The 12487-nt window shown below is 37.4% G+C and overlaps 1 protein-coding gene across 2 annotated transcripts in view; it reads left to right on the forward strand.

Annotated features, from left to right (window-relative positions):
- TSHZ1 (teashirt zinc finger homeobox 1) overlaps positions 1–9649 on the forward strand; it is a 62866-nt gene extending 53217 nt beyond the window's left edge. For both annotated transcript variants that reach the window (XM_006121398.2, XM_075921069.1), the window contains one exon: positions 5108–9649. In XM_006121398.2, coding sequence (XP_006121460.1) covers positions 5108–8277 — 3170 coding nt within the window. In that variant the 3' untranslated portion in view covers positions 8278–9649. The remainder of the gene's footprint in view (positions 1–5107) is intronic.
- The last annotated feature ends 2838 nt before the right edge of the window (positions 9650–12487 follow it).

Genomic DNA, 12487 nt, shown 5'->3' on the forward strand with positions numbered 1-12487 from the left:
GACACTGTAAAAATACACACACATACAGAGGGAGAAGAGAGGTGGATGGACTCATTCATCTCCAGCTTTCTTTGGTGATCCAACTATTTCTTGGATCTCTGTTATGATTCTTAATGAGAACTTGTATTTCTAATTTGGAACATTTTCAAATCTTCCAGCAGATATTCTAAACCTTGCAGTGTTGGCTTTTGGATTCTCTTTTGTGAATCACTAATACTGAACTCAGAAAGAGAGACAATGTATATATTTACCGATATATTTTCAATCTGTCTAACCTTTTTTGAGGTACGAAATACGCTTTCACATAAGTGTAAGACACCTCCAGACAGGAACCTGATTAATTCCAGATGACAATAGTGAATCGTGGAAACTTCAGCTGCTGTTTTCTGTTGGATGGATAAACATCAGATGCTGTGAAAACATGCCTGTTGTGTGCTGAATGATGATGGTTCATAAAGATACCACATTTGTTTTGTCCCCAGTTAGGCCCGATTCAACAAATAAATTATTCACAAACCCGGTTCAGAAAAATGCTTAAACACATACTTGAGTCTCATTGGTTTCAAGGGGACATAAGCATATACTTAAGTTATGTATTTAGTTAAAGGTTTTACTGAATTGGGGCCTTACAATTATTTTTGATCCATTATTGTCTGGCCTTGATAGTGTTTTTTACATTTACAGTGCCTAGCTGTTGAAAACCTATGCAGTTATCACTTTTTGCTATCTCTAAAATAATGTTTGAATGCTACAATCCATTTTATAAATGGAAAAGAATATCTATACTAAAAGAAAAAAAATCAGAAATACTGGGTTAAGAATTAAGAAGTTATTTTATGTATTTTCACATTAAGACTATAAGGTTTGTAAAGATACCTTTGTATTTCCAGTGTGTGTTTGCATCTTCAAACAGTGGCTGTGTATTTATAGTTAAACCTTCTCACTGAAGCAAATGCAATGTGCTATACCACTAACATGTACAGTATACAGTGCCTCATGTCCACTTATATTAGAATGCACAGATTTTAATGCTGTTCAGAGATGACAGTACATCTATGGGGAAACACTAGCATCCAGAAGGCACATCTTATGGGCAAGAAATATTAACAAGGTTTAATAAAAAGAAAAGCAGACCGCTTCCAATCGCTAGTTATTTCTTCCTGTGTCTGTAATTTGATGATTTTTTTTTTCAGAGAGAGAGAGAGAGAGAGGGATGGGTAACATTATGCACTGTAATATCTTCTGCTTTGGGTATAGTGAAGTTACTGGAGATGAATTTGTATTGCTGCTCTAGATATTTCAGTGTGGTTTCAGGACATACATGTAAACTGGTATCACAATTTACACCATTTTGTAGATGCAGGAAGTAAATGAAGAAAGTGATGGGAGATGTTTTAGCACATACACACAAAAATGACTGGAATCTTTCTGTCAATTTGTCTGTCAGTCTGTTATTTTTAAAATGAGAGAGCATCTCAATTTCTCTGTTTTATTTGGTGTAGGTTAATAATACTTATCTATACAAGTAACTGTGGAAGGAAAATTTTTGCTGTGTTTAAAATTCCAACTCCTACTCAGTGATCAGATTTCCCAAGGGGAAATTTTAGTAAATATATATTTTGAAAAGTAGGAACTTTGTCTTTATTTTCTGTTCTTCTGTAATCTGTTCTTCTGTAATCTGTCTCAGAACACTTTTGGACTAGAAAATGTCACCGACCTTGTGAAATATCATATTTGGTTGTGTTTAGTAATATTCTTTCTAGAAATATTATTAAAGTCCTGAATCAAAAGCATTATATTTATTTCAACAATAATCAGTGTGTTTCAATGAAACAGTTTCTAATGGTAATGATATACATTAAAAACATTTCAAATAAACTACCTTGTTACTTAATGTCCATTGTGCATGTGCGTGTGTGTTTGCTGAGACATTGTATAGAACTCTGTGTGTGCGTGTGTGTACATATATACAGATATCTGAAAATGTGCATTGTTTTCAGGTTCTGACTTTAAATTTTGAAAGAAATGAAAGTCATCATTAAGACAGAAAGTTGTCTATCCAAGAACTCACTCTTGTAGTAGTCTCAATGAAAACTCGGAGGCAAAAAAAGGTGAAATAAGGAATTTCATTTTAACACACAAGTTCTTTGCTTTAATGGGTTAGCACCAAACATTTCATGTAACAATTTTTTGATGTAGTTTAATTCCCTTTATGGTGGAAATAAAAGAATACTTTCCCACCAATCAACAGTATATGAGAGTAAACACAAAAATAATCTCATATAAAGAGAAAAGATATATAAATTGAATCAGTTATAATTTACATGTAGAAACTGATTTGAAACAGGTATTTTTAAAAATGTAATTTTTATCTCTTTTGAAAAATAACGATCTAGTAGACGAGTCATGCAGATTGTTAACCCGGAGCACTGATTTGCAATTTGAAGCTGTTAGTATTGTTCATTAAAAACAGTGGTTCAGATTGCCAGCTGGTGTAAATTGGCATAGCGCAATTGAAGTTAGTAAAGCTACATTAATATATACCAACTGATAATATGACTGATTAAGTTTCAGCTCATCTGACCGTCAGACATTAATAGTTCATAGTTTTATATGTAAAGAAAAAATGCCAGAAGGGCTTAATTATGCACTGTGAGCCTAGAATTTTTAATTTAGAAAAATATTGTCAGAAAAAAGGCCCGAGAACTCCATAATTGTCTGTGTTTGCCCTCCTATAAAATAAAAATACTTTCTTTTGCAGTTATAAATACCTGAAAACAGGAATGCATAATGAGAGTACTGACAGACCCTTAACTATAGCTATGCTAGTAGATTCCTCTACAACACACACAATTTGAAATTATAAAGGTAATAGTATTACAACGTTGTAATACATTGTGGACACTTGGTGACATTCTTGTGATAACAATGTAAGAGCTGAGATTTTTACAGAATAAATGAAGAGTAGTTTTTTCTTTCTTTTTCTTTGTTGGGGAAAATCATCTTTCTAATTCCCTCGGAGCCTTTTCTCCAGCTTCTTTTTTGTCCCGTCTTTTCCTCCTCCTTCCCCTTCTTGATACCATTACTTTTTTTAAAAAACGGGCTTATAGGTCAGCTACCCTTTTTAATAATATTTTGCATGAAACTTTGTCAGGTACAATATTATTAAAAAGGGTAGCCAAAATAAAGTGTCAATTGCAACTTTTAACTGTTTTTAGTAAAACAAAAATATTTCCAGAAATAAGAATGAGACAGGCGGTGATAGACTGGGTAGAAGGTTGAGGTGGACAGTGTAGGGGACTGGAAATGGAAAAGCCACGTGCCCTGTCGTCTTGAAATATTGGGCTGCAGTTGGGCAGGGAGAATATTAGGGCTCTTCTGTAAACAAAGAATTATCACATATTGATTAAAGATACTATTGTTCTGTAAAAATAGGCATTTTAAATAGTTTTTCTGCTAAAATGGGAGTATTAAATTTTGCTTTTTTAAAGGAGAAAAATTCTGGGAATGAAAGAATTAGCAACTGCTTGTGAAATCTGGTACAAATTGTATTAACACCTAACAACTGAAACTTCCTAACGTGATAAGTGTATTTTTTTTCTTTCCATATCACATTGGAGCAGAAGTGTGTTTTTCTGGCTTTCTTTCAGCCTTTCTTTCTGCAAGGGAATTGCACACATTTCAGAATGGCTCTGTGCACAATTCACCCAACGTGAAAATATTTTTTTCCGCATCAGGAAACTGTTTTCAACCCATGTTTATTTTCTGCTTTGATTTGCACATAAACTCACCTATGTTCTACAGCCAAGGTGATTTTTCTGGCCAAGTGCTTCCTTTTATAAATGTGGAGACAAAAGACTACATATATGTTTTCTACTATGCAGTGAAAATGTACATTTATCATTTAGGTGCATGTAAGCCACTTTTGTGAATTGGGCCCTTGGAGTAAATGTATTTTGATATAGTGACCATCTGCTCATGAATATCACATTTGCTAACTAAAAAATAGTTTGATATAGATGAACGTGTAATTTGTACAGTTTCACCAGATGGCAATACAATAGCAAAGTTTGATATTTACTGTAAGCCAATAATCACTGTGGTCTTATGGTTTATGTTTGTCACTTCTAAATATTCATCTCGCTCATTTATTTTATTTTTAGCTACCAACTGCTGTTGCCAGAATAGTAACGTGGCACCCACGTCATGTTACAGTGTAGGGAAATGCAAAGCATCTCTATTTCATACAAAACAATAATAATTTTGTTTTCCTTGTGTTGTCCTCTTTAATTCAGTCTAGCACTTTAGTGTTTATGTTCAAAATTGTCCTATGCCAGTGAAAGCCCAGAGCTGTGACATTACTCCACTCTCTAATGAACCCAATGCAACCAGCCACCAGGAACCCCTCAGTAATTGACCTGACACTTTTGCCAAGTATGGCTCCATTAGAGTCAGTTGTTGGCAACTGTTTTTGCCAAGAAGATTGCCCCTGAGGGTGTAGTCCAACCAGTGATTTTAAGAACTTGGGTTCATGCAGCAGATGTCAGCCTCACACGTCTACTTTCTACACATATCGAGCTAAGGTATCTCACTGCCTGAAACTGCTCCATTTAATTACTCTTGAGGAGAGTAATCGGCTTAATGCTTTTTAAAAATAATGATAGTGGCTTTTGTGGTACTGTATTTGGAATGTTACTCTGCTAGCACAAAAAATTCACACTCTTTATTAAGAGTTAAGGTCAATGTTAAGTTGAGGGCTCACAAGCTGACTGTGTTACGGGTGGTAGAGTCCTGCACGGATACAAAATTTTCCACATCCATACCCACAAAAATGAGCCACGGATATCTGCATCAACATCTGTAGGTGTGGATATCTGCAGATATCCACAAATTTGCAGGGTTCTGGATAACAAAATTTGTATCTGCATCCATATCCACAAAAATGAGCTGCGGCTATCTCCAGCCATCTGCAGGTTTATAGGGCTCTAGCTGGTGGGGCTGATGTACTTTTAAAATATGCCTTAATCATTACTGCATTTAGTTTAAGAAATGACAGATATAAAATGTGTGCATTCCATAACTTTGTCTTGTTTTTCTACATTTTAAGCATATGTTCCTGAAGAGGAATTGAAGGCAGCGGAAATAGATGAGGACAGAGTGGAGGATGACGGGCTGTCTCTGGACATCCAGGAGAGTGAATATTTGTGCAATGAAGAAACAGAGATCAAAGAGGCTCAAAGCTACCAGAACTCCCCAGTCAGCACTGCAACTAATCAAGATGCAGGCTATGGTTCGCCATTCAGTGAAAACAGCGATCAACTGGCCCATTTCAAAAGCACTTCTTCTAAAGAAGAAAAGGAGGATCATCAGTGCACAGACAGTGCTTCCTATCCACAGGACAGCTTGGCACAAATAAAAGCTGTGTATGCAAATTTACTCTCAGAGTCTTGCTGGTCCAGTTTAGCTTTAGACTTAAAGAAATCCAGTCCAACCACCAGCAACAATGAAATCAGCCAGAATGAAAACACCACCAATTGCAATGCTAATACCAACACCCACAGCACCAGTACCAACACCAGTACTAGTACGAGTAACTGTAATACCAATACCAGTAACAGCAGTGGCTCAGGTTATGACTGGCACCAAGCTGCATTAGCTAAAACTTTGCAGCAGACTTCTTCATATGGACTTCTGCCAGAGCCCAGTCTGTTTAGCACGGTGCAGCTTTACAGGCAAAACAATAAACTCTATGGGTCTGTGTTCACCGGTGCTAGTAAGTTTCGATGCAAAGACTGCAGTGCAGCCTATGATACCCTGGTGGAGCTAACCGTGCATATGAATGAAACTGGACACTACCGTGATGACAACAGAGATAAAGAATCTGAAAAGACCAAACGGTGGTCAAAGCCTAGAAAACGTTCTCTTATGGAAATGGAAGGCAAAGAGGATGCTCAAAAAGTGCTGAAATGCATGTACTGTGGGCATTCATTTGAATCTTTGCAAGACCTGAGTGTCCATATGATAAAAACAAAGCATTACCAGAAAGTGCCTCTGAAGGAACCAGTACCAGCCATCACAAAACTGGTCCCTTCGACCAAAAAGCGAGCACTTCAGGACTTAGCGTCACCTTGTTCACCTGAGCCAACAGGGATCACCACAGAGGCTGCATTGAGTGAAGCTGCAAAGGATCAGAAAACTGCCAATCCCTATGTGACTCCAAACAATCGCTATGGCTATCAAAATGGTGCTAGCTACACTTGGCAGTTTGAGGCCCGTAAAGCCCAGATACTGAAATGCATGGAATGCGGCAGTTCTCATGACACTTTGCAGCAACTTACCGCTCACATGATGGTCACTGGTCATTTTTTGAAGGTGACAAACTCAGCCTCGAAAAAAGGAAAACAGCTAGTGTTGGACCCTGTGGTGGAAGAAAAGATACAGTCCATACCTCTGCCACCCACCACCCATACGAGACTGCCAGCCTCCAACATAAAAAAGCAGCCTGATTCTCCGGCAGGATCTACGAACTCTGAGGAAAAGAAGGACCCAGAAAAGGAAAAGGTGGTTGTCATTGAAACAGACAAAAAGATTAAAGAGGAGACCGAGGACTCTACGGAAAAATTTGAATCAACAACTTTGTATCAGTACCTCAGAGAGGAGGATCTGGATGACAGTCCTAAAGGTGGAATTGACATATTGAAATCTCTTGAGAACACGGTGACAACAGCTATCAGCAAGGCTCAGAATGGAGCACCTTCCTGGGGAGGATACCCCAGCATTCATGCAGCTTATCAGCTACCAGGTACAGTAAAACCCTTGCAACCCACTGTGCAGAGTGTTCAAATGCAGCCGTCCTATGCCAGTAGTGTAAAATCACTGTCGTCGGAACACAGTGCACTCGTCCATTCCCCAGGAAGTCTCACGCCCCCACCTCACAAAAGTAATGTGTCTGCGATGGAGGAGTTGGTGGAGAAGGTTACAGGTAAAATCAATGTAAAGAGAGAAGAAAAACCTACAGAGAAAGAGAAGAGTTCTCCAGTTAAACCAACATCACCTGCTGCTAAAGAAAACAAAGACTTTCCAAAATCGGAGGAAATAAACAATAAACAGCAGCAAAAAAAGAGTCCTGATGCAGATGTTCAGAAGGTCAAAAAGGACAGTCTGGCTGACGTTCAGCTTCCAAATGGTACTGAACCACTCAAAGCAAAAGTCGCAAATGGCTGTAATAATTTAGGAATCATCACAGATCATTCGCCTGAGTCGTCTTTTATTAACCCATTGAGTGCTTTACAGTCCATTATGAATACACATTTAGGCAAAGTTTCAAAGCCAGTAAGCCCCTCTTTGGACCCTTTGGCCATGTTGTACAAAATTAGCAACAGTATGTTGGACAAACCTATTTACCCGACCACTCCGGTCAAGCAAGCCGATGCCATTGACCGGTACTACTATGAAAACAGTGATCAGCCCATTGATTTAACCAAGTCTAAAACCAAACCTCTTGTTTCTAGTGTGGCTGACTCTGTCTCCTCTCCTTTAAGAGAGAGTGCCCTCATGGATATTTCTGATATGGTAAAAAATCTCACTGGGCGTTTGACACCCAAGTCTTCAACTCCATCCACAGTGTCAGAGAAGTCTGATGCTGATGGAAGCAGCTTTGAGGAAGCTCTGGATGAGCTGTCACCAGTGCACAAGAGGAAAGGCAGGCAGTCCAACTGGAACCCTCAGCATCTTCTGATCCTTCAAGCACAGTTTGCTTCCAGCTTGAGGGAGACACCAGAAGGCAAATATATTATGTCAGACCTCGGTCCACAGGAGCGAGTACACATCTCTAAGTTTACTGGTCTTTCCATGACCACAATTAGCCACTGGCTGGCCAATGTGAAGTATCAGTTAAGGAGGACAGGTGGAACTAAGTTTTTAAAGAACCTAGACACAGGACATCCTGTTTTCTTTTGCAATGATTGTGCCTCTCAATTCAGGACTGCTTCTACGTACATAAGTCACTTAGAGACACATTTAGGTTTTAGTTTGAAGGATCTGTCAAAATTGCCACTAAATCAGATTCAAGAACAGCAGAATGTTTCAAAAGTCCTCACAAACAAGACTTTGGGCTCACTTGGAATTGCTGAGGAGGACTTGGGCTCCACATTCCAGTGTAAGCTCTGTAACCGAACTTTTGCAAGCAAGCACGCAGTCAAACTGCACCTTAGTAAAACACACGGCAAGTCCCCAGAGGACCATCTGATCTATGTAACTGAATTAGAAAAACAATAGTGTCCAGGTAAGCAGCTAGGTATGCAAGTGACCACAGGAACATTGCACTAAACTTCTTCATAGTACTGCACTAGGCCTGACCTGAGCCTCTGAAATCAGTCTTACTTTTGTTGCTGAACTGCCTATCTGGACCTTGGTTTTTCTTACACTTATTTTGTAGTTATATTTATATGCTCTTTGTCTGATCTGTGCATGGTGTTTTTTTTGTTTTGGTTTGGTTTTTTTGTGAGTCAAAGTCTGACCTTTATTTTCAACATCTGTCCTTGATGTTAAGCTATCTTTTGTAGAATATAGTGGGAGACACTTTTGAGAGACATTAATTTAGTGGTAAAGAAAGACACGACGAACAATGATAAAAAGACATCCTAAAATTACAAAGTTGCCATGACAATAAAGGTCACAGAACCTAGTAGTGTCAAGTTTTAACCCTCTGAGAACTGTAATAGCATTTCTGTGCCTTTCCAAATAATTAAATAAATAAAGAGGCTTAAAGGTATTTCATTCAAATCAAAGCTGTGTCAAAAACAAAATGTACTAATGGTTTTTTTTAAAATGAGCATTTTTTAATGCAGAACTGATTTGTGGGGAAAACATGCATGCAGTTCTTGGACAAAAGAAAGCTATCTAGTACTCAAGAGGTTAGGAAGCTACAATTGTATGAATTTATTAATAATAAATAATAATAATATAAAAGAGCAAACCAAGTTGCCACTATGCCCAAACTCTCCGGATGCTGAGAATTGCCACTTTTTTTGGCAAAAAAAAAAAAAAAAAAAAAGTATGCAAGCTGTTATTAAAAAAAAAAAGTGTAAAATGCTTTTTTTCCTGTAAAATACTACAGTTTATAGTTATTTACAAATGTTAAGCTTTGGTACAAGCTGACCTTTCTATAGTGTGCTGCATTGGTAAATGAAAACAAAAAATAAAATAAAAAAATGGGGCAAATGTTGGATTCTGTTCCTGTAAATTGCCAGCATCAGCTTAAAAACTACATGTTACATATCGTACCATTTTAAACTGTTTAACTTTCTTTGTACCTTCTGGCTGTATGCTTTCTCTTTTACCTTTTTATATTGTCATTTTATATTCGACTTCGGTGTATATAATGTAAAACCACACTTTTTGAATAAAATTTAGTTCCTGCAGCTTGATTTAAGTAGATACATTTTACTGGCACCTGCATCTTACCAGATGCATGTACTTAAAGGAACTATCTGACAAAAATAAATAAATAAAAATAAAGCAAGCAATGCACTATGAATTATACATTTTGATGTTTTATCATTAATATTGTACAGTACATTTTGGTTCACACAATTAAATCCACTGTTTTCTCAAGTGTAAAATAAACCCACATGCAGTTCTTGATTTACATATATTGTCATGTCGTCATTATTTTGCCTTTGAGGTGTTGTTCAAGCAATAAGAAGTATAACTTATGCAATCAACCAACAAATATGTATTCGAAATCATGTCCTCAAGATCTGTGTGCTGACATACTTCATTATAAGCCATAAGTATGAATAACCTTTTAAAATATTCTTGCATAAATGTACCTTCTGACAGGTACAAAATCATTGTGATTGTATTAATTAGTAATGGGCATTCTATTGATCACTGAAGTGTTAGACTGGCTGAAAATCTTTTGCCAAGTTACTCTTCCTGTGGTCTATAAATGGACTTGTAAATTTTGCTGTGTATTCAGAGCCCACTCATGAGACCTTTCTTCAAGCAAAACTCCCTTTGAACTTCATCAGGAGTTTAAACTGAGTAGAATGCCATGGTTTAGGCTGCCATTGTCCTTTGGATACTGTAGTAGTTGTCTTTCTGCAGCTATGAAGATCTCTGAGGCTTTGACACTAGTTCTTACTTACAGTACAAGAAGGCGGATCTATGTTTCTCTGTACTTCTTAAATATTACATTTTTGAGGTAAGCTGAGTGCATTTGTCTCAGGTGTTTCTCTTAATCTTATTTCTGCTCTGTTGAAGGCAGATGTCATTTAGAATGTAAAAGAGAGCTGTCAGAGCCTTCGGTGCTCTATCTCATGAGTACTATGACACTTACAATACGTGAAAACCTGGGATCCACTATCTATTACACATTTTGGAGGGGCTATTAAATATGAGGACCTCTAGGGGTTTGCTTTCACATAGTGCTAGTGATACTATTGTTATAGGTAGGTTTTTATCCCCCTTTCTTAATTCTTTACAAATTGCGGAGAGAGGGGGGTTAAATGAAGACTTCTATATTCAGCTTAATTTTATTTTTATCTTTACATTCTTTATAGTCCCAAAAACAGCCAAGCCTTGTTCTCAATCCCATAATGATTTCAGAAGAGCTTAGTGGGTCCAGGTCAGCTATATTTATATATAGTATTTCTACTAGGGCAGGAGAATGCCATAAGGGACTGTTAAATTTCCTTTACTTTTTTCACTGATAAAATACCTATGTCCTTTAGGGGATCCAGCCATTTAGGCATTTCAGTTCAATTACTGGATGATTATGTACTTTGGGCCCAAGGGGTGGTGAGGAAGAATAACAATTAGGCCTATGGCAGTAATGCAGGCTCTTTACATAATAATCCTTTGAAGTTTTGTTTACTTTACCACAGGTCTGCAAACACATGATTATCAGATATACCGTACTGCAAGCACATGGTAGGAGCAGTGAGTGAGAGATGGTTGAAAGAGAGAAATGATGCATCTAAAGTTGGTTCAAATCTAATGTAAATCCATTAAAACTCATTTGGCAATACTGTGTGTAAATTAAGTTCTCAGCACCAGGTAACCCCCCTGAGAGTTTTTTAGCACATAGTCAAGTCTGTTTCAATACTGATAGCTACAGGATTTTTAATGTGGACATTGAGATTTGACATTCACTCATTAAATGGATTAAATAAAAACTAGCTAACCAATAGGTCTCAAAATGTAATTGTAAATGGGGAATCATCGTTGAGCAAGTGTATTTCTATTGGGGTGCCACATGGATCTGTCCTGGACTCCAGGTATTTAACACTTTTGTTAATGATCTGGAAGAAAACAAAATCATCACTCTGACAGTTAGCAGCTGATGGAAAAGTTGGAGGACTGTTTGGGGTTGTGGGAGTGGTAAAACAGATCACAAATACAGAATGATCTGTATTGGAAAACTGGGTTCAAGCAATCAATATGTATTCTAATATGGCTATATGTAAATGTATATATCTAGAAACAAAGAACATAGTGCACACTTACATGCTGGAGGATTCTATCCTGGGAGCAGTGACTGTGAAAAAGATTTGGAGATTGTGATAACTAATCAGCTGGATATGATCTCCAAGTGCAATGCTGAGGTAAAAACATAACTATAATCCTTAGTTATATAAACAGGAATTTCAAGGGGGAGTACTGAGATTGTTTTACCTTTCTATTTAGCACTGGTGATTGAGTTCCTTGAGTCTATCTATTTAGTTTAACAATGAGAAGGTTAAAGGAGATCTTGATTACAGTCTATAAGTTAGTATGTGGGGAACAGATATTTAATAATGGATTCTTCAAACTAGCAAAGAAAATTATAAAACAATTCAATAACTGGCAGTTGAAGCTACACAAATTCAGGTGGGAAATAAGGCATAAAGTTTTTTTACAGGTGAGAGTAGTTAATTGTTGGAAAAATTATCAAGAGTTGTAGAGGATTCTCCAACACTGGTAATATTTAAATCAAGATTGGATGGTTTACTAAAATGCATACTTTTTAAAATTATTTTGGGGGACGTTCTATGGCTTGTGTTATACAGGAGATCGAACTAGCTGATCACAATGGTCCCTTCTACAGGGATGTCCCTATGAGGGTGTGGGGCCTGGGGTGAAAGTGATAAATATGTCACTTCCAGGACTGCTGCACCATCCAATCGTGCCAGGGCTTCCAAAGTCTGGGATCTGGTGCGGTTGTCCTGATTCACTGTACCCTAGGTATGGCTCTACCCTTCTGGCCCTGGAATCTATGAACTGATGACTCATCATTCAAGCCTGGCTCTGAACAAAGTCCATTTAGAATAGATTAGCAGTTGTCCTCTGTGATTGTGTTGATATAACATTTTGTGCCATAGAAATGGTCTATGTTGTATCTGAATTCTCTGATTTTTTTCATCTAATAATAGGACACAGTGGGGAAAAAAAGCATTGTAATCTTTAATGGTTGTATAGTGGTCCTTGATTGACTGTTGTATTT

The sequence above is a fragment of the Pelodiscus sinensis genome, chromosome 2 (genome assembly GCF_049634645.1).
Source record: "Pelodiscus sinensis isolate JC-2024 chromosome 2, ASM4963464v1, whole genome shotgun sequence".
Taxonomy (NCBI): Eukaryota; Metazoa; Chordata; order Testudines; family Trionychidae; genus Pelodiscus; species Pelodiscus sinensis.